Source organism: Parasteatoda tepidariorum, chromosome X2 (assembly GCF_043381705.1).
Source record: "Parasteatoda tepidariorum isolate YZ-2023 chromosome X2, CAS_Ptep_4.0, whole genome shotgun sequence".
In the NCBI taxonomy this organism is placed as follows: domain Eukaryota; kingdom Metazoa; phylum Arthropoda; class Arachnida; order Araneae; family Theridiidae; genus Parasteatoda; species Parasteatoda tepidariorum.
The window spans coordinates 15,502,889-15,530,577 of NC_092215.1; the positions used below are offsets into that span (position 1 = coordinate 15,502,889).

The following is a 27,689-nucleotide window of genomic DNA, read 5'->3' on the forward strand; positions in this document are numbered from 1 at the left end:
AGGAGTTAAGTTTGTACTAATATATAAAATCCAAAAAAAAGTAGTTCGAAAATTTCTTTTTTGATTTATATTCACAAATTTATCAATAATTCGTTTTGTAAATTAAAAAAATTCCAATGATGAATAACTGTTTCTTTTAAATTTAAATAGTTTCATATAAGTTCAAATTTCAAAAATTATTGCTCGAAAGATTTTACCTCAATCGCAGAAAAAAAATAAAGGTGTTTCCTGCTGTATTTCATCATCATAAGTTATTCAAATGCGAAACATAATATTTTTCTCCAATTTTTAACTTAAATTGAAACAAAATAATGAAAAAAAGTATGAAAATATGATTAAAAAAAATTCTGTGTCAAAAGGTTGAGAAGTTTCGACTGAATATATACTGCACACATAAAATATCCGCTATAATTAAACGAATTTAATTTAGAAGATTAAGAATCGGTAAATTGTTCATTCTCTCATCCCCTATAATTAATTGAATATTAGTTTTTACCATTTTTAATTTTCTAAAAATGCGCTCATCTTTGGTAGCAATGCCAGACAGAAATGTGGAGTCGACAGTTGGAATGTTCTTTTCCAATTCAAGACTTTTCCAAGACTCCGATTTTTACTCTATTAAAATTTTCACTGAATGCTCGGAAAAATATCAATGCCACAAAAACATGAGCTTTTTTAATTTATTGAAATGATTTTTGACAAAACAGGAATTGTTATTAATTTACTTTGTTTTTCTTAATAGCAATTTATATCACTCGAATGAATAGCGTCACCACTTCTCTGCTACACAGGGAGTGGAACGGAGAAGACGGTTACACATTTCAATTTCTGATGCGATTCATTAAGGGCAGATGATTTTTTGCCTTAAATGTCATTTTCAGAGGAGCAGATAAGTGCATTTATCGTTCAAAAGACCAGACAAGTGTAATTTATAAGAGTATTTATACGTTCTTTATAAACTTGTACACTCAGACAAAAAAATAAACTAATCATTAAAAAATACCATTCAGTAAAAAATCTGTAGCTTTAACAAAACTAATTTCAGGTATGAAATCCCCTTACTCGAACAAGGTAAGATCAAGTATTTGTATAAAAGCAAAAAAAAAATTTTTCCCCAATTTAATTATTTACGAAAATCGCCTTTCTAAAGTAGACAGAAATAGCTGTTTTCATAATTTAATTAATTTGGTGAGTAACTTGATACTGAATAATTCCATTATTATAAAGGAATAATCATTAATTATTCAATATTTCTATTATTATTCTTGGACTAACAATTAATTATGTTAAAACTACAACCTAGTGACGTTAAAAATTATAATTTGAAATATAATGTTTAACTTATTTTGATTTGCAACTACCCCACGTTGTAGACATACTTTATTTAGTCTTCTTAGAGATTCGAGGTTTACATGCCTAGAGTAAGTAAAAGGGGAAGAAAACATTGCCTAGGTTTGTTACATACATTATTTTTCATGTTCCACAAAAACAAAAAAATTGTTTGCTGTCAGTATAAGGGTTAAAACTCTAATGTGATGCAAGCCCTGCAAAAAGAAGTTATACTTCTAAATGGAAATTCAATGTTTCATTTTTATTTTTTAAACTAACACTGCTCTAATGATTTTTTTAAAGAGGAGATATTTCGAATATTGAACTAGTTTAAATTTGGGTCATTCTAAAATAATTTTAAGAGTTTTGAGTGATAAGACCAAAAAGGTTAAACAGAAAGGTTAAATAAAAAATTTCAGGCATCGGTTCAAAAATTTTTGTTGTTGATATTTTTGAGGAAATACCAGTAAAAAAAAGAAGGAATTTTGCCAGAATTATAAATTTTAATCATATATGAATACTATATACACTATGCATTCCCACTTGAATAGCATTAAAAAAGTTATACCCTTTTGCTATGATATAGCATAAAATTTTCAAATATATAGCAAACATATTGCAGGCATGGCGAAAAAGTAAAAGATTTCGTTATAATTCTTTAAATTTTATTTTACTACAGGCGTCGAACCTCAGACTCATTTTTGGATTTACGGCTATCAATGTTGACCTAAATAGCCTCGTAGTTTTGAACACAATCCAGAGTACAAGGGAACTCCTGGATCGGGTATTAGGATAAACTTCCCTTTTTTTAGTGACTTTTTGATGGAATTAACTTACATTTGCGTTACATGGAAAATAAAACCACACCAGCTTCCCACGGTTAGCCCTATGGCAAGGAGTTTCTAACTAGCCTCTGAATCCCACAGTAAATCTGAATTAGATTGGATTATTCCACTTCTTTTGCAGGTAAAAAGGGTAGAATTTCATGCTCAGAAACTTCGTGGCTCTTTAGACTACACAGAGAATCAATTTCAAAATATCCTTTGCAACCATATTAGCTCTTATTACTTATTCTCTGCCCCCATAAAGGAGACTTTTGAAATGAAAATGATGGCGCCATCTACCAATTTAAGTTTTAAACATATACCGTATTAAAACATTTCTGATACGTTCTAAATTAGACGCATATTTTTAAAAATAATATTTTTTACATTCAAGTTACATTTTTTAAAATCATAATTAAGTTCAGATAGCATCTAAATATTTTTTCATATCACTTCATGCATTTTAAACTGAAGAAAAAAAATTAAAATTAGAGCTAAAGAAATCTATTTTTAATTATGTGTATGATTAATCATTATGTAGAATTTACTTACAATTAAAATTTAATAATTCACTAAAAGTTCATTTGACAGATTATGTTTCTGTTTATTGATTAATCATAAGTTTTCTTAAAAAAATAGTCATAAAATCTAATATATTTCTTAAATTTATTTTCATTTGACAGATTATGTGTCTGATTATTAATTTATCCTAAAAGAAAAATTATTAAAAAATATCTGTTATAATTTATTCTTTAAACTTTAATCTATTTTTCTTTATCAATAACTGGAAAGAAATGCATTTAGTTAAGTTTTATTTAAAATTTGTATAAATTTTTAATTATGTATAAATGCTTTTTCATTGTCTCTATTTTCATTTGATAAACTTTATTTCTGTTAATAGATAAATCATGACCATTCTACAAAAAACAGTCATAATCAGTTTTATCTATTTCTAATAAATAATTGTAAAAAAGAGCATGTAGCAACTTGAGGAAATATTTATTTAATTATTATTTTCAGTATAGATAAACAGAGTATTTTAATAGCAGTTACAAAAATAATTACTTTGATGTAATAAACAATACAGTTGATGGCATGTGCAGTGCTTATTACCTTCTCAGCCTACGAAAGAAATGGAATAATCCACACTCATTCGGATTCACTGTGGGATTCAGGGACTTGTGAGATACTAACCTATGATCCGTCCACAACTGAACATGCTTTATATCATGTTCAGTTGTGGACGTACTGTGGAAACGTACAGTGTGGACGCACAGAGTGGAAATACAGTGGTTGGCGAAGCGGGAGCAGAATTTGCGTCAAAATGTAAGAAAGAATGAAAAAGAAAGACGAATTTTTAAAGTGAATATACTGTCCATTGCAGTCCATTATCTTTTGCCATCTTTCTGTAGCATGATTCCTCGCTGATAAAACTTTGTCTATGACTTGTCACTCAACTAAACAATGAATATCTTGATTAAATCTGACAATTTCCAGATCAAACAGTTAAGAGCTCTAACAGGTCCTCGAATTTTACCTCACTCTTCCCTATGTATGAAATTTACAGATACTTTTTGAAAATCTTTTTATTCTAAACCTGTATAATACCATTATTAAAATCTAAAGTTTAAAAAAAAATTAGATAAAGTCGTCAATTTTCAGTTGCTTATATGAAACGAAGATTATTAGATTCGCACTAAAACCCTAATCTACACGAATGGCTTCAGTTATAAATAAAATTTACTATTGAATTTTAGTTGTACTCCATTTGATTGCAATTTTATTATTGTAGTATCTAAAACTTCCTAACTACTAGTCCCATCATTTCGTGTTTGATCTCATTGGAAAAAATACTTTATTCGTTTAAATTGCTACTAGATGGCAATGTCAAATTCGTAAATAGTGCATACTATACATAAGCGGCTCTGCAACTTCTGAGGGATTAGACTGACACTTGTTTGATTTCAGTTGATTCAGTGTAAATATATATATNAATACCTCAATTGTGCTTTGTAGATAGCAATTTCAAATATTTAAATATGTTACATTATACCTTTCCTACCGAAAACTTCCAAACTAACAGTCTCTTCATTTCGTCTTCATGCAATCTCATTAGATTCAGCAGGACAAAGAACGCATTTGAAAACAATATTTTATTTGTCTTATATTGCAACTAGATAGCAAAGACAAATTCGTTAATAAGTGCAATTTTTTAGCACATCTTATACAGTAAATTCCTTTAAACTTCTTAAGGATTAGTTCTGTTGATCTCTGTTGACTCAGTGTAAAAAAATTTACAAAAAAGAAAAAAAAAACAAAAGACAATACCTCAAATGTCTAGATAGCAATTCCAAGTGCGTAAACAGACGCAAGCATAAAATTGTACTTTTTGCTCATTAAATCCTTTTATTTTCCTATCTAAAAGTACTATCGTATCGATTTTTTTCTGATCCGATTCATTAAAAAAAACTTTATAACATTTATAAAAAAACAATACTTTCAATGAAACAGACGCAAGTATTAAATTGCACTTTTTGTTCATCAAATCCTTTTATTTTCCTATCTACTAGTACTATCGTATCGGGTTTTTTTCTGATCTGATTCCACATAAAAAACTTCATATCATTTACAAAAAAATAATACCTTCAACGTCAAGTATGTAAGCAGACGCAAGTAATAAATTGTACTTCTTGTTCATCAAATCCTTTTATTTTCTTAACTATTAGACCTATCGTATTGTGTTTTTCTGACCTGATTCCACATAAAAAACTTCATAACATTTATAAAAAAATAATACTTCAAATGTCTAGATAGCAATGTCAAGTGCGTAAACAGACACAAGCATAAAATTGTACTTTTTGTTCATTAAATCCTTTGATTTTCCTATCTATCAGTACTATCGTATCTGTTTTTTTTCCTGATCCGATTCCACATAAAATACTTCATCAGGAACGTTATTTCATTAGTCTAAATATCGTTATTAAAGTTTTCTTCCTATTTTGCCCCCCATCCCACCGAAGCCAGTTATGTTTTATGGGATTCTCATGTGAGGCTATCTGAGACCTCTTCAGATAAATTCCAATGGGTCTCGCCCTTAAAGGGTCGTGCCATTTTCTTTTAAATGTGCTATTTGAAAATTACAAAAAATTAAATTGCTTATGACTAACTAGAACTTATATTATTTTCTGGGAGGGGATAATGAATAAACACATAAAAGTCTATTTGAAGCACGTAGTTTGATAAAATAACTTTGAATTTTGATATTAAAGTCAAGAACAGTTTAACAGTTTTTTTCGTATACTTAATAAAATTTAAGTAAAAAAAAACTTACTTTAGTTCATCTTCCCTCTCTTTCATTTCTTGCAATTCACTTTGAATTTTAGATGCAGCTGATTGGAATTTTCGTTGTGACATCTGATCACCTTTTTTGATCTGTGGCGGTTTTATTTCAAAATACTGATTGCCAGTAACTGAATTTACGGGACTTTTAAACGCAATTTCTCTTCCCTTGCTGGCAATGAATCTTTCCATGTTCACATTTTTACCTTGAGAAGAAGTCATAGCTTTTTGAGGATAAAATGGTGAACTTTTAGAGATGGAAGAACTACTAGAAGAATCAGGAGATGGAGATCTCATGAAGGGATCCTTAGATTGAGAAAATGTTTTTTGCAAAACGTTAATGTTTTCACTTTGAGAAATGTTTGATGAATTTGAATAAATGGCATTGAGTTTGTTGTTTAAACTTACTGGAGAGGCATCATAAAGCGATGATGCTTTTGGCTCAGAATCTAACGAGGAATCGCTGCACATGCTTACAGACGTTAAATTGTCCAAAGTGCCATCTTTTTCATCTTCGCTATATTCAGCGCTTTGTTGGCAGGTTTCCATTTGATATTTCATCTTTAAAGCTAATTCTCTTTCTTTTTTTAGTTCTTCTTCTCGTTGCCTGGCCATTCTAATATCACGATCAATGGGAGATTCGAATGTCGATGAAGGTTGTGAACACGCTTTTGTCAGACTTGATGGATCTTTACGTTTAGTTGCGAACACGCTAGCAATATTGTAGCTCTGTCCACCAGTCACAATCTTTGGGGATGAAGGAGTGCATTTAATTTTTTCTGTATGAATGGGCACCTGAGGAGGTTTTACAACTTCAGGTGTAATTATTGGGGCTGTAAATAAGGGCTTTTCCTTCGTCATCATTTCTCTCATTTTTCTAATTTCCTCTTCCCTTTGTTTCATTTCTTTAATTTCCTGCGCTATTTTGCTTTCTACTGTGAAACCATTACTTTCTCTCGGGTCTTTCTTCATTCCAGTAGCAGCGCATTTTCTTGTTCCTGATACACTAGAGCTTTGAGCTACGTCATCAGAAGTTCCTGGATCATTCTCATTTTCAATGGAACCGGTATCTTTCTTCGCTAACTTTTTTGATCTTGGAAATTCCCTTAAAGATTCTTTGCTGCGCACTTCGTACATTTTGACTTCCATCGTATTTGATTCATCTCCCGTTAGAAGATCTTTCACGGTTGAATTTTGTGTGGTAGAGACAACACATTCTTGATCTTCATTCATTTTGACTTCAACATCAGCAACGTAAGAAAATTCTGAAGGAAAGTCATCAGCGCATTGGAAAGTCATCAACTCAACTGTGGAATTTTGTGGAGATATTCTGATATCGATTGTTTCAGTTATGCTGTCAGTTTCCAGAGCTTCCGTTTCTTCAACAATTTCCAAGCAATTATATTGTGATGTACTAGAAACTTCATCAGATTCCTGCATTTCACTGGAAAAAAGACTGTCAGAATCAATATCACTGGTAGAGCTATCTGGTTTCTTGTTACCGTTCATTTTATCGTCAATTATTGGATCAGGAAACTCTTTTATATCAATATCTGTACTTTCAGAATCAGGTAATGTCTCACAAGAATATTGGCGTTGAGTTTCTAAAGATTCAAAAGAATTTGCGTTTTCATACTGGAAATTTTTATTTTCTGTATTCTCGGTTTTAAATCCAAGCCATTCAAAATCAGAAGTTACCCGATATTTTCCAATTATTTGGACCAGCTCATCCTGTTCCTTCAAACTGCAATTCTTTTGTCCTGAAAGAAATAACAATGATCAGTGACATGATGTTAAAATAGAAATAAAAGAGATAATTTTAGATTTTTGATCAGAATTTTCAAGGAAGAAAAACATTTTTATGTTATTAAATGTCTCGGTACGTACAAAATTTTTGGGTTAGGTTTATCAACAGAGTACTACGGGTCTTTCAAAAACAAACGCAATTTAAAATATGCAAATTTCAAATATTAAAGTTATTATTTTTCTCCTAAAAATATTCAAGTTATTTTTCTTTAGATTTAACACATGAATCAAAATGTAGCGCGGAAAAAATAAATTTTCCCAATACTTTTTTAATTGAATCATGAATTACCATATAATAATGATATCAATTCTCAATTTTGGCGCATATTCATTAAGGTGTTAAATGGAATCCAATTATCACACTTTACAAGCTTGATTACATGATACTAGGGTTTTACCCTTACAAAAACATGATTTAATTTAACAACTTATAAAAGTTGCAGTCAAATTAAATGATATTATGGTTCGGCTTTAACAAAAACATGGCTTAGTTTAACACTTATTAAAGTTGTGACAGAATTGAGTGATTGTTATTCGTTATTGTTCAAAAAGCTCCAAATTTTTAAAATTATTTTGTGGATTTCTTTCATTTTTGCCGTGAAATTTGTCTCAAGCAAAAGTTAAACAGTTAATTTTTACTCTAACAAATTTGGTTTTGAATGTGTATGACTAACAGAATACAAAAATAATATATGCGTATATACACCGAAGAGCTATTACATTATGATTACCCTGCTAATAACATGTAGGGCCACCTTTAGCCCTCAAAACTGCTAGCACCTGCCGTGGCATTGATTCCACAAGGTGCTGATAGGTAGTCTGAGGTATCTGGTACCAAGCGCTCACCAACTGGTCCTGCAATTCCCTCACATTGCGAGGGGGTAGCGTGGCAGCACGAATTTGGTTTTCCAAGTAGGACCACAAATGCTCTATTGGATTAAGGTCAGGTGAATTTGGGGGCCAAGACATGACTTGAAAGTCACTGGAATGTTCCTCGAACCAATCCATGACGATTCGACCCTTATGACATGGTGCATTATCCTGTTGGTAAACACCATCCCCCGCAGGAAAAACTGTTGCCATGAATGGGTGAACCTGGTCTGCAACTATGTTCAAGTAGCTTACAGACGTCAGGGATTGTTCTATGAGGATTATGGGTCCTAATGTGCCCCATGAAAACATTGTTCCTGGGCGAGAAACCATGAAAACCTGGGCGAGCCCATTGTTATAGATGGAGGGTGGTCATAATGTAATGGCTCTTCGGTGTATAACTACTTATGTACATAATCTTGCCAAGAAGAATTATCTGGGTTTCAGAACAAATAAATTACTGAAATATTTTAAAAGTTATAAAACTTTTTTAAAAATCGCCAATTAGGTGACATATTTTCACCTAGATAAAATTTATCAAAATCAGTGTCTAATTCTCAGTTTTTGCAAATTTTTATGAGCCCAGGTGATGTAGCATTGGAGTAAGTTTTTAAATATTAAATAAATTAGACCACAAACGCTTTTCTTTTTCACAAAACTGTAGCTTTTCTGTATATTGACATTTTGCGCCATTTTTAAAATTAGCGTAGACAACGCTGGTTTTAGATTGGTTACACTTGATCTAACAGTCATGAGTAACAGTTGCAAACTCACAACAGTTCCAAAAATGGCATATTATTCACAAAAAAGCATAAATAAAAGCATATTATTCACAAAAAAGCATAAATAAAAACATATTATTCACAAAAAAGCATAAATAAAAGCACATTACTCCCAAAAAAGCATAATTTCATATTACGACTGAGCCTTCGAAAAACAGCCTCCTTTTTCGCGAATAACTTCAATCATTTCTCCCCGATGGTATTTTCTGGTACATTTTCAAATGAATTGATATTATTTGCTAAAAAAATTAGACAAAACTGTCGTAACTGTCTAGATAAATCAGGGCAATATTTTTTTTCATGATTTGCTTGCTGATGAGAGAAATGCATTAGTCTGAGTATAGCAAATAATAAAAATTCTAAGAAGATATATATCGAAAACTATGTCTCTTAGTTTAAGAGAAAATTAGTAACTAATACGAAAAACAGGGTGCCATTAAGTATATAATGATGCAAGCCACGATCATTTATAATACAGTTAAACCCCGCTATAATGAACCTTCAAGGGACCGAAATTTCGGTTTACTATAACCGGAAGTTCACTATATCAGTACTGCAAACAATTTTAACTAATTTTTCCGAGCTGCTCCCTTATATTACACATTATTTAAATAAATAACCAATAAAAAGAAATACAATAATGATTAAAAAACAATATGTAGTAGCAAAATATGTGTTAACTTTTATTTTTTATTACTCTTCGTCTTGCGGGGAAAAAATTTAGGGATCGGAAACTGAGATAAAAGAAGCAAACAAAAAATAAATGCTTATGGCTACATTCCACTCAATAAATGATTTTAAAAATCGGTATATGTATTTTGTGCAAAAATTTCAAAATTACCAAAAAAAGAAAAAAAATCAGTCGAAGACGGAAAAAAGTTCATAATATCCGATTTCCTCTCTTCTTTCGGTTCACTATATCCACAAAAAAAAAAATAATATTACATTTGTATAGCAAGGCACGAGAGCGAGCATTTCGTTCACTATATCCGGGTGTTCACTATAAACCATGTTCACTATAACGGGGTTTGACTGTATTTTCAATCACCATTGCATGTTATTTCGGAACGGAAATAAATCAATATGAGAACTTCACCTAACAAGACCTATAAATGCTGAAGTGGTATCTTAAAAAAAAAATTTCTGTTTGAATTAACGGATTTTTATTTGCAACTTTAACCCCCTTATCACTCCAAGAATTTGATGCGCTGGTTTTCAAGTACAAAAGAACATTGTCTCCATCTTTTTCTTAGGGTAAATAGAGAGGAACAAAATTTTCCTTGACTACTATAATTTACTATCATATTTATAACATGTATATTTGTTGATAAGAAATTTCTCAAATATATCCCCTCCAGTATTTGAGGTTAACTGCAAATTAGCTTTCCCGTAATAGTGTTCTATATTGGAAATTTATGAAACAATTGTAATTTTTATGAAAGATTTTCACCAGAACTTTAGAATAATATCATTTCGCAAAATAATATATCTGTTTAAATTGTCCATCTATAGTGGCGGTCAAAATTCTTTTAATTCTTATTTATTAAAATATTATTACATAACCTTTACTACCATTAATAGAAATCTTTTCTAAAACTACGGAATTTCCATATTGGTTGGAGGGTATATAAGCATTCATACTTTTAAAATTGGGAAAAGAAATGATAGAAATGAAATTTGCTTTCTATACGATTTCTATCTCTTCCTTCTTTTAAAAAAATGATCTCTACAAGATTAGTAGTACATCTGTGACAATGACGGTTGACAATATTTCGGCTGACTGATCTGATAAGGGTCAATAATGTAAATATACAAATTTTGATTTGAAATTATGCTTGCGGTATTTTTAACCACAGATGATATCCAATATCAATTACTATAATATATTTTTCTGAAAAACTAATACTATACTATCACTTACAATTTCATATACATTTCTAACAAACCAATACAGTTGTGACGTTTACTATAATGTATTTTTCTAACGAACCAATACTATAATATCGATCTCTATAACAAACTTTTCAATAAAGCCACTACTATCATATCGTTTTCTATAATATACTTTTCTAATAAATCAATGAGATTATATCGTTTACTATAATATACTTTTCTAACAAACCGATATTATAATATCGTTTACAAAATATACTTTCCTAGCAAACCAATACAGTAATATCGCTAACTAAAATATACTTTTCTATCAAACCAATAATATAACATAGCTCACTATAATATAGTTTTCTAGGAAACCAATGTATAAAATCGCTTACCCATTGTTTGCTTTCAAGTTGAAGTTTAGGCTAAAAATGACGGTAAGTAGTTGTTTGAATGTGCACTGGAATTTACGCTCAATGACCCGTTAAAAAGAAGAAACCGAAAACAGTTCGATGATTAATTTGCTCCCGGGCTTTGCTCACGGGATTGTTTATCATTAAAATGCATAAAATTTGCCATAATAATCTTAAAATTCTAGGCTGTAAAAGTTCTAGAATATTTTTTTAAACTAAATAAATGCTGTTATTATTATTATATCGAACGAAATCTCTACTTCCTCATCATAAAAGTAGAAGCAGTAGCTATGTGAATTTTTTTGTAACAATCTTCATATACAAAAAGGACAATCTTTAACTCTTTCATATAGGATCTTTCATATATATATATATATATATATATAATTTTAAAAAATTTCGCGTGNATATATATTTCATTTCAGAAGTGTTTACATCATGAGATTTTTAATACTTATCAATGAAGTTCAAAGCTTTTAGAGGTTTGAGGGAGTGACAATAAATTGCGAACGGAAAATAGCGTTTTTGAACATCCTAAGTCGAAAAATGTATTAAACATGTATTTGTAAAGTATTAGTAACCTGTAACAATTATTTTGGTTATTATATGTAATAATTGCACAAAATTTCGTAAACCTTGCTTAAATATATTTGGAGATATGAGTATTTTTAAATGAAAACTAAGTTTCTTGTCTTAAGTTTTTTTGCTATAACTTTAAAAGTATTCAATAAAATTAAACAAAATTTTTAGAGCATTTAAAATTAATTATGAAATTTTTGTTTCAAAATTAGAAAAAATTCGTTGAAAACTGAGCAAATATAAGTAATTAAAGTAGTTCTTTTATACAGCACATGCGTGGAAGAAATTTAAAATTTTTTATAATAGTTTTGTAGTGAATCGTATTTGGCAACTAATGCAAAAAAGTCTGATTTGAATATCTCAAAAACTTACGAATTTTTAAGCAATTTTCTTAGTAGTTTTTGTACTTCTTAAAAGAAACTCAAAGTGATATTCTACATATATTATTTTGTTTCAGAAAACAAAATTAAGTAACAAATAATACCTTAAATGTACCTTACGATAAACGTTTATACACCAAAATATGATTGTATAAGGAAAGAAAACAAGTGAAAAAAGATACTTTTATGGGGGAGAACCCCAACAATGTTGATGTCATTTTAAATAAATCTTGTTTAATAGTGGAAAAAAAACTTGTGAAACACCCTTATTATCTTGAGCTTTTCTTTTTACAAAGTACTTAAATTGCTTGAAACTTTTTAAATTTTCAAGATATTCAAATCGAACTTTTTTTATTAGTTTTCAAATACGATTCACTACAAAATTAAGATAAAGCAATATTAAATTTTCCCCGCACATGCGCAGTATAAAAGAACTACTTTAATACTCATATCTTGCGCAGTTTTAAACAAATTTCTCTCAAATTTAAACAAAGCAATAATTTTGAATTCAATTTTAATATGCTACAAAAAGTTTGTTTAATTTTACTGAATATCTTTAAATTTATCGCTAAAAAAGTAAGATGAAATTTTTTTTTTCTTCTTACAAATGTCCATATTTCCAGATATATTTAAGCTAGGTTCACGAAATTCAGTGCAATTATCGCACATAATAACGCACAAAATAATTGTTACAAGTTATTAATTTATTGCTATATTTCTTGGTTAATATATTACATGCACTTACATCATCAATGATATCTAATTATTAATAAAAATTTCGATTTTAACCTTACTTTTCTTTAAAGTCTTCAAGATTTAACGTGTAAACAGATTTAAAAATATTCTAAAAACTTTTAATAGAGTTTCCAACGTCATAAAATCAGAAAGCTGCACTTCCAAATAAAATAGTGGAAAAATAATAGATAAATAAGTTACTTTTAATGAATTGAAAAAATAGAACACCTGGTGCAAAAGAGGTGTCAACTCAAAATACTATGTTCACTTTATATCATTGATGATATCGAATTATTGATAAAACTTTTGATTTTAATCTTACTCTTCATTACAGTTTTCCAGATTTAACGTTAAAAAGGATTAAATAATATTCATAAAAGACTTTTAATAGAGTTTCCAGCGTTATAAAATCAGAATGCTCTACTTCCAAATAAAATAATAGGCAAATAATAGATAAATAAGTTACTTTTATTGCATTGGAAAAATTGATCACCAAGAATAATTACAAGAATAATAATCTACTTAAAATATTACATACACTTTATGTCATTAATGATATCGAATAATTAATAAAACTTTTGATTTTAACCTTACTCTTCATAATTTTCTAGATTTAACGTTTAAACCGATTTAATAATATTGTAAAGTTTCAACGTTATAAAATCAGAATGCTCTACTTCCAAATAAAATAATAGACAAAAACAGGGAAAACTTTCGTAATTGAGAAGAAAAAGACATTAAGACTATTATAAAATCCATTATTCTGAAACAATCGCCATTGAGACAATCACATCAAAGAAAAATCTTGTTTCAAGTTTCAAAAGTATTCTGTTTCTAATTTTAGGCCAGTTATTAACCCTTTGAAATCCAAATAGTATGAAATGCTATTTACACTATGTTCCAAAGCTGTAAGTCATCGTATTTAAATCAAGTTTTTTCATATCATCGAAAAATAATTTCATAAAAATATCAGAAAGATTTTTAAAACTTTGAAATATTTGTTACAGAAAAAAAAAACTTTTGAAAGCATTTTTTTCCCGACATTTGCGACCACCACTTCGTGTTGATTTCTAAATAAGATATATAAACATTCAGCCCTGCAAGATCTTGAAAAGTTAAAATGATACCTTGAAAAAAATTCAAAATAATTCTTATTTGCTGTAACGTAAATTTCTGTTCGCTTTTCAAGTTTTGTAAGGCCCGTGTGAACCCTGTATAACTGGTTAGTGGCATATTTAAATAGGAAAGTTTCATTTACCAAAAACATAAATTAGTAGAACAAATATTGCGGTACTTTCGTTTGTTTAAAATTCTTAGCTACCACTATGTATTAAGTATTTAGAAGGTAACCTGTAACTAGATCTGGAATTCTAAAGAACTGAAATTTTTTTTCAAAAGGTAGCTAATAGTAAAAAATCGCCTCATGTCACATAATATATCACTTTCTGTATTATTTCATTAGAAAAAGTCGAAATAAAACGGATAGAAACATCAACTCCTTCATCAGCAAGCCTCCACATGGTTTTTATAAGTAGTCTGCGCAGACTGTTTAAAAAGTGAACCAGTTGTGCGCTTAAACCGAAATTCTATACTTGAGAGAAATTTATCATCTACATTTGAGGATTGAATCAGTAGTGGTTGACAAGTAAATAAGACAAACCAATCATATTCATAAATGAAACAAATTTTTAGACATACATTTGCTACCACTATCTTATTTTTACTAGATTTTCTATTAAACGGCTCTTTCTTAAACTGGTTTATCATCATAGTGGTCGGATCGGACTACCTATAGCTATAAGTAACCATGTGGAAGCTTTCAGTTATAGGAGGCGTTGGTTGAACGGTTAAATGGATGCCTCCTTTAACCCAGGCGTTCTAAAATGTTCTTTTTTCCGATATTATGAATTATTTTTCAAAAAGTTCAGTAATGTCACCGTCAACTACAAATGTAAAAAGTGGTAGAAACTCAATTCATATTTATTTATTTTATTATTCAATCGTAATTATCACTTTGATTTCCTTACAAATTGTTCATATTTAAAGCAAAAACTTCTTTATAATCACCTTCAATAGTGAACTTGAAAAATAATGTTAGAAAATGTTGATGATTTTAATCACTATTGATAGGTTTTTGCAACTAATTACTTACCTTTTTTAACAATTTTAGTCTCCTATGTCATCCCTAAAAAAATTAGATAGTTCTGTTAGCCATAATCAGGGCTCATATGGCCTTTGAAAAATTCAAAAAATTGTAGCAAAAGTACGAAAAAATGAGATTCAGTTTAATAAATTTGTTTTCAACACTGCGCTGAAGACATGAAAATAAATATTTCTCGTTCGAAATCATGGGCTCCGTATGTTATGGGTTTCAAATAATAGAAAATTACACGGTTTCGTTTTCAATTTTAAAATGAAAGCTAGTGAAGAGAAATTTGTACTTATTTTTATTACAATATTTAAACCACTATTTAATTTGTTTAAGAATCGTACGAGTCTTGATAATATAATAAGTCTACAGGAAAAATACATGTTTTTAAAAATACACGTCCCATATTTCAGTGATGCAAAAGTTATCCTTAAAAAAAAAGTGGTTAGGGATTTACCCTTAAATGTATAAATATAAAGAGACAAAATCATATATAGTTAAAAAAAAACGCACATACGTATTTAAATTTGAAACAAAATTACGTATTACAACATATGAATTATAATATATTATATATTATACAAAATTATATATTATACAAAATTATATATTGTGAAATATAATGTGCTTATTTTTTTATTATTTATGTTGTGGTGGCGAAAATATTTTTTAAAACAGATTTTTCAAACCATTAGAATTGAGTCATGAAGGCTCAAGGGATAGAGCTTTTGCCTTCCAATGAGGTGAAACGGGTTCGAATCCCGAATGGCTGGTTGATACGAATTCCACATCCAGCTTGCACCGACCACAAGGCTAACGTGAATTATGGTAGTCGGATCATGGGTTAGAGTTCCCTTGCAGTCAGGCTAACTGTGAGAGGTTCTCGTGGTCTTTCTCTCTATGTAACTCCATGAAGACAAATTTCTTCCAATATTTCATTCAGGAGTGTCCTTGTCTTCTGGATTGGGTTCAAAATTACAAGGCTTCGTAGTTAAACACTGGTAGTCGCAAACCCGAAGATAGGGTCGGCTGTTCAACGACGGTTATAAAATAAAAAAATAAAAAAACTATTGGAATTCTATTAGCACGTTGAATGCCACGCTAATTTTTCATGGCTTGCCCGTCTTGCCAAACTATAAATAACTACAAACTAAATTTGCAAATATTAGACAGATTTTGCCAGTTTTTTAAAAGGTTTAGCATGGCATATCTGAAAAAAAAATGGTGAATTATATAAGCCTACGAATTTTTAGAAATAATGGTGGATAAAAATCTACTGAATTGAATTTATTAGACCAAGAATCACAATTAATAAACTACCACTTGGAAATATTTATTCGCTGTCCGGCATCGCTGTCCGGCATTCGAGTTGGCATCTCTGTGTATATAAATAAAACTATTTTTGTGTGTTCTGTATTGCATTAATTTCTTCAAACCATTTTTGAAAACGATAATAATATAAAATAAGCATTAATTTAGTAACGATAATAATATAAACTCGAATTTTGTGTTTCTAATAATCTTGGCTTCGCCGGTCACCGGTGACCCCCATGGCATTTAATGTGTTAAAGCGTAAAAGTGGCTATCTCTTGAAAATATTCATAAAAATCGTAAAAGTTGGCTAGTACTAACTAATATGCCACCTTATACATACACTTTGTATAAACAAATTGGTATTTCATATGTAGATCACTTTTTGCGGCTGGACCTTAATGAGTTAAGAACAGTTCCAAACACATTCCGGTTCTAATTTAATAACTGTTACTTTAAATAACGGCCATCTTTAATCTTATCTTTCTGCTTAAAAAAACATCCGTTATTATCTATGAATGGGAAATTTCCTTAGGAAGAAGAGTATCACGCACGCTCGAGTAATATCGACATTTTTAAAATACACAATATAACGTGATCGTGTTTCTAATTATATATTCATGTCACGAGATACTCTTCCCCCCAGAACAGGATTTTTGCAGACACAACGTTTTGAAACTTTTTTTCTAGAACCAGAAATGCAAAGTGTAAAGAACACGCCTTGCGGAAAAAAGACTTGTGCATTGAACCTGACTAACCAGAGTAAGCAAGAATAAAAGCCTTCGGTGAAGATATTGGAATTTAATCTTTCGAAATAGTTAAGATTTACTTTTATAAGAACGATTTAAAAAAAATTTTCCAACTTTACCAATAGGAATGTTCAGGCTGCCCGATCATTTAAAATCCTGTTTCCCTCAATGAACTTTAGCCTTTTTAGAACTGTGATATTAAATGCATTAAAAATCGAAAAAAGAAATGCCTTCAAGCCTCAGGAACAAATCGCTCTTTTGACCGAAACAAACAAATCCTTTCTCTCCTGATTAGAGTAAATCCCGTAGGTATTTAAGAAGCTTATATAAGAAAAGTGTTAAATGTATTTATCTGAGTAAAACGAAGAGTTAAGAAGATGAGAAAATTATATTATGGAAAAACGTCTATAGAAATCCTTAACCGAGCCCTTTAAAATGATGTTTGTTCCGTATTCTCCGTTTTTATAAATATAGTTTCAAAATTTTTGAAAACTTCAGGTGTTTTTTTCTTAATTTTCAATTTGGAGAAATTAAAATTGAAAAAGAACTGCCTTCAGGACACAGGAACCAAGCTCTCTTTCAACGTGTGAATTGTATTTATCTGAGTAAAACGAAGAGTTAAGAAGAAGAGAAAATTATATTATGGAAAAACGTCTATAGAAATCCTTAACCGAGCTCTTCAAAATGTTGTTTGTTTCGTATCCTCCTTTTTTATAAATATAGTTTCAAAATTTTTGGAAACTTCAGGTATTGTTTTCTTAATTTTTAATTTGAAGAAATTGAAATCGAAAAAGAAATTTCTTCAAGCCACAGGAACAAATCTCTCTTTCAACGTGTGAATTATATTTATCTGAGTAAAACGAAGAGTTAAGAAGAAGATAAAATTATATTATGGAAAAACGTGTATAGAAATCCTTGACCGAGCCCTTTAAAATGTTGGCTGTTTCATATTCTCCGTTTTTATAAATATAGTTTAAAAATTTTTGAAAACTTTAGGCATTTTTTTCTTAATTTTCAATTTTGAAAAATAAAAATCGAAAAAGAAGTGTCTTCAAGCCACAGAGAACCAATCTTTCTTTCAACGTGTGAATTATATTTATCTGAGTAAAACGAAGAGTTAAGAAGAAAAGAAAATTATATTATGGAAAAACGTCTATAGAAATCCTTGACCGAGTCCTTTAAAATATTGGTTGTTTCGTATTCTCCGTTTCTATAAATATAGTTTCAAAATTTCTTAAGGTATTTTTTTCTCGATTTTTAATTTTGAAAAATAAAAATCGAAACAGATATAGCTTCAAGGTACAGGAACTAATCTCTCTTTTAACCGAAGCTAACAAAACTAAACGTTTTCTCTTCTGATAACAATAAATCATGTATTTATTTACGAAGGAGAAAAAAAGAAAACGTATAAAATGCATTTATCTGAGAAGATTGAATTAAAACGGATAAAAATGTAACCTGAAAAATCTTTTGACCAAATCCTTAATTGAGTGTGTTCTGTAACTTTAGGCATTTCTTTTTTTAATTGTAAACATTGAAAAATAAATATCGAAAAGAAATAATTTATGTCACAGGAACAAATCTCTCTTTTGATGTGTGAAATGCATTTATCTGAGTAAAAAAAGGATTTAATAAGAATAGATAAAAATTTATCATGAAAAAAGTTTGAACGAAATTCTTGACCAAGCCAGAAAAAATGTTGAGTGTTCCACATTCAACATGATGAAGAAAATTTTGAAAATTTAAAAAGCTTATGGTATTTCTTTGTTCGATTTTTAATTTGAAAAATAAAAATTGAAACGGAAATACATGCAAGCCACTGGAACAAATCTCTCTTTTAACAGAAGCAAACAAAACTACGTTTTTTCTTCTGATTATAACGAATCCTGTATTTATTTACAAAGCTTAGTTTAAAAAAAAAACGTGTAAAATGCATTTATCTGAGTAAAAAGAATATTTAATAAGAAGAGATAAAAATATAACCTGAAAAAACTTCCGACGAAATCCTTGATTGAGAGTGTTTTGTATTTACAGCTCTAATGAATTTTTGAAAGATTTGAAAACTTTAGGCACTTTTTTTATTTTAAATATTGAAGATAAAATTTAATCAATTCACGATAAAATTTAATCAATTCTTATTAAAGAATGTTTAATAAGAATTGATCAAATTTTATCATGAAAAAAATTTCAACAAAATTCTCGACCGAGATGATAAAATGTTAAGTGATCCGCCTTCAAGATGACGAGGAAGTTTTTGAAAATTTTTAGAAACTTATGGTATTTCTTTGTTTGATTTTAAATTTTACAAAAAATAAAAATCGAAATAGAAATGCTTTCAAACTAAAGGAACAAATATTATGATGAATGAGAATAGGGCCACTAGTTTCCCCAGACACTCAGTTAAAAAATCAGATAACAATGGAAATGTGTTAACATTTTAATAAATTAGAATTAAAATACTTTTGTTTATGACAACCCAGGTTCTAATCCTGGAGCTGGTTGGTAGATGCGAATTCTCCATGCTCCCACCGACTCTAGTGATGACATCAAATATCCTGAGTGGTAGACGACTGATGGGTTGGAATCCCCTTGCTGTCACAGGCTAACCATGAGAGGTTTTCGTGGATTTTCTGCTGTTAGTAGCAAAATCCTCTGGCTAAAGAAGGTTGATTTGTCTCAATTCTTAATCTAGGAGTTTCTTTGACTTCTGGATTGGATTCAAAATCACAAGACTACGGAGTTGAATCTTGATAATCGCAAACTTAGATTTGGGTCGGCTGCTTATTGCCACTTATAAAATGAAATGTATCAAAAATAAATTAAGCCGTAATGGATCAAGGGATACAATGCTTGCCTTCCAATGAGGAGATCCAGTTTCAAATCCCAGCAATGACTGGTGGATATAAATTCTGCTTCAGGTTTGCACCGAATGCAGTACTAAATATTCTCAGTGGTAGATAGATCATGGGCTATATTTGTTTCGGAGATATTTAAGCACATTTTTGCTCAATTTTGGGATATCTTTCTTTTTTTCAGAGTGTAAAATTTTTTAAAATTAATCTGTTTTAAAAAGATATTAAAATCAGCAATTCTTTTGACAAGGCTGTTACAATTTCCTATGAATTTATAATAGTGGCTTTAAATTGACCTAGCGTGAATTTAGATTTTTTAAATTTACTTCATCGCTCAGTGTTTTGAATTCAAAGAGATGCCTTAAAAATTTAATCTGCAATTAACCTTGCCACCCCTACCCCCAGGGTGGCGACTTTGCCGCATAAAGATGAAAGGTACAGTATTATTATTATTTATTTATTTATTTATTTTGCTGCATCTATTCTCTTAAACACTCATTTAAAGCTGCGTCCAGAGTGAAAAAAAAAACCTACCGACAATGTCTAACCTTTTAATATAGTGAACATTGGAACGTAGCTCAAATCTTAGTACGCTGCCACGAAGAGTAATAGAAAAAGTGTAATCCAACCAGTGTAGTAAAAAAATAAACGGAATCCAAATAAAAGAAAAAAGTTTTCGTCATTAATCTTGCGGAATTGAAAAATAATAAATCGCAAATGTTTTCTGTTCTTACTGCTTCAAGTGGCAGCAGCACTTTACCAATTAGAAACTACACGACGATGATTCAAGAAGTTAACAATTTTTCAAATTATCAAAAAAGGCAAAAAGAATATAGAAAAATGAGAAGATGGTAAAAAACTTAAAACTGTTATGTCTTATGCATAATTTAAAACAAAGGTTCATATTTTAACTTAAATAAACCTAGATACGTTCAAAATTGTGCTTAGTAAATTACTTTGGAAAATTTATAAATACTGTCTTCATTATAAACAATTTAAATTATTTAATTCCTTTACTTATTAATTTATATCTGTTTTTCAATAATTTTAGCTAAAAGAAATTTCAGGGGCCGAGATAATTTGGTAGGTTGGAAGGACGTTAGGCTCATGTTCGGGAGAACGTGAGTTCAAATCAAACCGGCCGAAGAATCCTGGTATAATAAATGGTGACTGGTGTAGATTAAATCTGTTGGGATCACAAAGTCCTCCAAGTTCCCTTAACAAATCCCTAACTATGAGGGTACTGAATTGGCGATTGATGGTACTGGGGTTCAGATCAAAATTACGAACTGTGTGTGAATGAATGGAGTATGATCGGATCCGCCCTGTAAAACATGACATGAGTGTGGCTGGTTACTAATAAAACCATTGGTTACTAATAAAATTGACCATTGATATGGTTACTAATAAAATTTTTGTATAAATATATATCGTTAAAGTTTAAATGGATCGAAAGAGATTAAATAGGTAAAATGCTTGTGTTTAGTGATAAATGTTTTTCTTTAATTAGCATTTAATTATTTTATGATTTTAAAAAGAAAAATCTTAAATTTAATGGTTACAATTAAGTGAATTTTAAATAAAATGCGGTTAGATAAAAACTTTCGATAAATTATTACCCTATTTGTTATTACCAACTTTTGCTTAAAAAAGCAACTTGCTTATATTTCAGATCCGAATACAAGTATGTTTATAATTTGTATATTATTGTACCATAATAACGAAACACTTGTGCTACCACTTTTTTTTTCTTTATTAAAAGAATCCTCCTAATATAATAAAAGTTGTACCATATTTAGTTTATATTTCAATTTGTATACAATTGGAAAATACAATAATTATTCTTGGTATATGATGAAATAATATGAATGAATGATATGGCATGATATTATATGAATGATAAGATCTTGAAATGACGTAAATGATGTCAGCCAGATAATAACAATAAGCAAATAAAAATTCCTAGTTTCAATTCATAAAATATTGTGCATTTCGATCATTTTGTGAGGTTGACTAAGTAAAATTTTAGTTTTATCTTCTGGTAAATTAAATCATTAAAATAAATTATATGTCGGACCTCTATTTAACGAACTTCCATTTTGCGAATTTCTCTATTTTGCAATTTTTTTCGAGGAACCAAGAACATTTTAGAAATTTCTTTGTAAAATAACTTTCCAATTATTTAACGAACTTTTGTTTGAGATCCACTTTCCTTATTTCCCAAAAATTTTCAGAACATTTCAAACTTGTAAATGCATTTTATGGGGATTGAACTTGAATTGATTTTTGAAGCCATTTACCTTTTAGAGAAATCAGTATAACACTTTTCCCTTTTTGTTTGCATGTCAAACGAAAACTAAGACAAAATCAACGAATTTTATCAGTAGCAATTAAACCTAAGAACACATGTAGTTAATCTTACATCTGTTTAAAATTACTTTTATAATAAAAGCAGCAATAATTATATACATAAATTTAGCTTTTTTTCAAGTTGAAAATGTATGTAGCATTGTAGTGTAACACTGGATAATGTTTTGCTCTATTCTCGCTAACCATGCAGATTTCTTTTATGGCTAAGATTTATAAAATAAATAACAGATACTAGTTTACAAGATAAAGGTGCATCCATTGCTATTTTAATTATGTCTAGTGATTATGAATTTAGAACTTGTTTTGTGATGTTTAAGTGTTTCAAAAGGGGATTTCCTATTTAAAGTATTTTCCATATAACGAACTCATAATCAGGATTTAGCGACTTCGTTAAATAGAGGTCCGTTTGTAAAACGACTTGCTAAATGAGATGATCATAACCAAAGGAATAGAAACAACACAAAGGACTCACGTTAAGTCTTCGACGACTGAATACAGATTATCCAACATTCTTTGCGTCCCCTTGGAGACAACAAGACTGGGAGGTTTCAATAATGGCAGGACGTCCGGATGATCGGCACTTTCGCTGAACGAAGTCTCCAGTAGCAAATGAGATTCCACCTGGTCCCACAGATGAGGATTTCTACTATGTTCAGGTTCTTTGGGCTGCCTCTCAAGTACCCTTGAAAAAAATCAAATAATTTAATACCTTACAATGAGCAATAATTGAAGNAAAATTACTACATATATCTGACTGTATGTAATTATTTGCTTTTGTATTTTTTTTCCAGCTAGTTTATTCCTTCAATTCTTTTCTTTCTTTTTTACTCTGTTTTTTTAAGTTTAAAATCTATAAATATAAAGATGCAGAGAATTTCAGATTTGTTTATAATTTCAATTAATGTTATTATAATGCTTTTTTAAATTTTTTGTTGTGTTTTTGTTTTCAAACTAATTTTATTTATTTTATCAGTTTAAAATTCTAGTATGGGCATTTTATATTACATTCACTTTTAAGAAGATATAAAACAACTTTAAATTACTATATATATATATATATATATATATATGACTGACCTAACAAACATTCTCCGGTGTCCCAGGGTTACCTGAGAATGTTAGGTCAGTCCTTCCTATAATTTTTTATAGAATAAATTTTTCTACGGAACTATATTTATTGAATCAAAGTCAAAGGCATGAAAACAAAGCGATGTTAAAATTAATGAACCGAACAACATCTCAGCTCCCTCCCGATTAATGTTTAAGTTCAAGGACAAAGGTCCCTCAAAACTGGAAGGAAAAAAAAAAAGAAAACTATTTCTACGGAAAATAATATTTGATTCGTATTTACAAATTGTGAACAAAACGTAAAACAAATTTCCTCTTGTAGATATGGACTAGATCAATTAAAAAGAAATTTTCTGCTTAAGAAACATAAATGTTATAAACATAAAGCGTATTATAAACATAAACATGAAACATAAAATGCATAATAAACATAAAACTAGTTCAAAAAAGTTTAAAAGTTCTAATAAATATTGTAAATCAAGTACTGCATTAACTACTGAAGATTTTTAACATTTTCGTGAAAACAAGAAAAGTTCATTTTTTGGGGAGGGGGTCTTATTCAATTGCCTCACTCCTAGTCCGACCAAGAGAAATTGGTTAAGATAAATAAATAAGTCAAAATAATATACGCCAAAATAATATAATAATACTAGGAAACATTTTTTTTCTCGTTTCTCAAAATTTTGAATGAATCTTAGATATTTTCGAGTCCTTGATTTTAAATCAGCAATCAGTTTCTCTTTACAATCTTAAGAGTTTTATGAAATTCAATAATATATTCCATATCGGAATTTTTAGAAATTCACTCGAGTGAATGCTAAAAGACCCCACTTCTCAGCTACGTAGGAATTGGTAGGAAGTAGGAGATAAAACACAGTATTCGATATGGTGCAATATGTTAAGGTCATATGTTTTTTGACCTCAGTTTTTATTTTGAAAATGAGCATACAAGTATATATGTTTCTAAATAAACCTATACATTCTTTATAAATTTAACATTAGATAAAAATAAAATAAAATGAATCATTTAATAAAAATTATAGCTTTCCGAACAAAACTAAGTTCATACACGTGTTAGGTAAGGTCAAGAACTTCTATAAATGTAACAAAAAATTTGTTTCCCAGCGTGTGACATAGTTTATACATAATTTATGACATTTTGCATTAAAAACTCAAAGGGCGTACTGATGACCTAATAGCCCTTTTGATAACTAATTTTTTTTTAATAGTGAAATACGTTACAACAAAATGTAGCTTTTCCTTGTAATACCTTCTACTTACTGTTACTGTTTTATACTTTGATAAAAACACTAAGTTTTTTAGGTAATTTAATTGAGATCGTTTAAAGCTAAAAATAACAAAGCTAATTTACTTAAATGTAGGTAATTTACGTTGAAACAATGTTATGAAAACATTGAATAACGTTGTCTCCATAAACTACTGTAAAAAGACACATATAACCAACAGTTCCCAAAAGGTGCCCCGCGGAATTCTAGGATTTTGAGGAAGAATCACTATTACTTTCTTTTAAAATCCATTATCATTTTTAAATCTTTATTTTCTCTTTTTCCAATCAATAATTCGTCAATTATTAACATTTATTTATTTTTAAGAAATTAATTATATAAAATACAAGAGGAAAGAAACAGAATTTTTTTTAAAAAAAGCATTACTATTTCTGATAACAATATATTGAATACATTTTGAAAAAAAATATTCATTGATGTAGAAAAAATTTTAATTAAATATTTTTTATCAAACTTTTTAATTAAATCCGTTTCAGTTCAGTAAAAAAAATAAAAGCTGAAATATAACTATAAAAAAATTATGTTAACTATTCAAAATGTTTATAAGAGTTCTTTTTTTTTATTTCAACAAAAGCCATAATTTAGCCTCTTTCACATTAATCCATAACTATTAGTAAGCCATAATTATTAAGCTTAATAATTTAGCCATAAAAAAAAATCATTTTTAGATTATGTATATACACTAAAGCTAAAAATTAACTAGACTAGATACATTTCCAACGAATTCAACTGTGTGACATAACATTTAACTTTAAAAACGTTATTAAAACAATTAAAAAATTTCATTTTTCACATTAATTACCTGACTTAGATTTATTTTTTCACAACTGATAATGAATTTTAAATATATATATATATATATATATNATATATATATATATATATATAAATAGTATTCACCTTTATAATTGAAAACATTGCTAAAAATTCCTCATGTAGAGCAGTCCGTTGAGATGTTGACACAAAACAAACAAACAAATGGAACGACATTCACTTTTACTTGATAAATATTGGAACTACTTTTTCGACATTTATAGGATAGATTTCTTACCTACTAAAGAATTGTATCAAATAGATGTGTTATTTAAAGTGAAAACTCACCGTTTTAGATGGAAGGTCACAGTTAATGTTGCATCCTCGTAGATCACCGGCCAACATCTGATGGAGTTCCACTTGGCCCAACAGATAGGTCGGCGACCGGCTCGTCCAGTTTAACTTCTACCTCCTCCCGCCGCCCTACCCACGGGCTGCCCTGATATTCTACAATGTCAAATGATGGAGCTAGGGTCAGTCCGGTTTGACTCCCCTGCTAAAGAAAATTTTCTTCATCCTCTTCTCCCTCATATTTCTGCATCATTTAAACTTGTACGCTTTCATGATTAACGAGCTTAAGAATTCCACTACATTTTATTCATGCAGTGTTTCCCAAACTTTTGACTTTAGTGTACCCCTCTCTAAATTTTTCGTAACGCTGTGTACCACTAATAAAAATAAGAATGTATTTTTTACTAGGAAAAAAATTGCACAAAAGTTAAACATCGCAACTGGCTGTTGACACCACCAATTATTAACTGTTAACTATGCAAAAAATAGCCAATGGAAAAATGGGTAATAGTAAATTTTCATGGCTTGCTTTGTTTTTAAAAAAAAAATTCTGAAATTTTCGTTTGTTGCAAGATATTTCGCATAATAACGCGTACCCCGACTGAACTGTTCCCGTACCCTTGGGGTTACGCGTACCACACTTTGGGAAGCACTGTCGTAATGAAAAGAGAAAGAAAATTCTTAATTAATATTTCTTGTTAAAAATGTGTTAAAATTATGCTTTACATTTTGAAAAATAGTTAATTCATAAGTTTTTACGATTACGAGCATAAGAATTCCACTACATTTTATTCAAGGTATACGCTGCATTAAGGAAATGTAAAAGATAGATGGAAACTCTAAATTCATATTTCTTGTTGAAAAGGTGTTAAAATTATGCTTTACATTTTAAAAATTAGTTAATTCATACGCTTTCACGATTAGGAGCTTAAGAATTTCAGTACATTTTATTCAAGGTATACGCTGCATTAAGGAAATGTAAAAGATAGATGAAAAAGAGGAAGAAAACTCTAAATTCATATTTCTTGTTAAAAATGTGTTAAAATTATGCTTTACATTTTGAAAATTAGTTAGTCCTTACATTTTTACGATCAACGATCTTAAGAATTCCACTTTAGAATTCAAGGCCTTATTAAAAATGTTATCCATTTTTTTTTTCAGTGCCCACCCATATATTGACATCCGTTATTCGGGTATTAGAAAAGTAGATGCTGATCACTTTTCAGGAGACACCATATTAGGCAGGCCAACGTTATTACCGCAGTAAGTAGGACAACAGATAGTACTGAGAGAAGAAGGAAAAAATATCCATGCCTCTGATCGGAATGTATCGCTTATTACAAATGAGAGTTAATTCACTCAGTATTCTCTGTATATCTTATAAAATAAATATGCTAAATTTATTTTTAACATTTTACAAATTAGTTAATCAGTACACTTTTCAATTAAAAAGCGAATTTATGCTATTACATTTCATTTTCAATTTTTCCACACGTATAATTAATAGAATAATTTGTAAATCAAAACATGCATTGGAATCTTGACGAGAAAAATACAATTCTACAGTTATATATTCCTCTCAAACTGAGTGTCCAATATATTGGATAACATTTGATACAATTATCACTTTAAAAATAATATTTTAAGATATATTGTATACCTTTACAAATTTAAAATTATTTTTGTGCTTAGAAATAAAAAATAAATAATAGAAATTGAAAATTAATAATGTACTTTCTTGTGATTAAGCAATTCTTCCGACGTTTTCCATTGTAACTGCGAGTAATATTTTTATATATAAATATTACTCACAGTTACAATGGAAGAGTATATATATATCTTTC

The 27,689-nt window shown here is 29.3% G+C and overlaps 1 protein-coding gene across 1 annotated transcript in view; it reads right to left on the reverse strand.

Annotated features, from left to right (window-relative positions):
* The window catches only part of LOC107442105 (serine-rich adhesin for platelets), a 38,457-nt gene extending 12,422 nt beyond the window's left edge, over positions 1 to 26,035 (reverse strand). The window contains exons 1-2 of the mRNA XM_016055576.3: positions 25,843 to 26,035; positions 5,485 to 7,252 (exon numbers count right to left, since the gene is read on the reverse strand). Of these exons, the coding sequence (XP_015911062.1) occupies positions 5,485 to 7,001 (1,517 nt within the window). The 5' untranslated portion in view covers positions 7,002 to 7,252; positions 25,843 to 26,035. The remainder of the gene's footprint in view (positions 1 to 5,484; positions 7,253 to 25,842) is intronic.
* Positions 26,036 to 27,689: the final 1,654 nt, after the last annotated feature.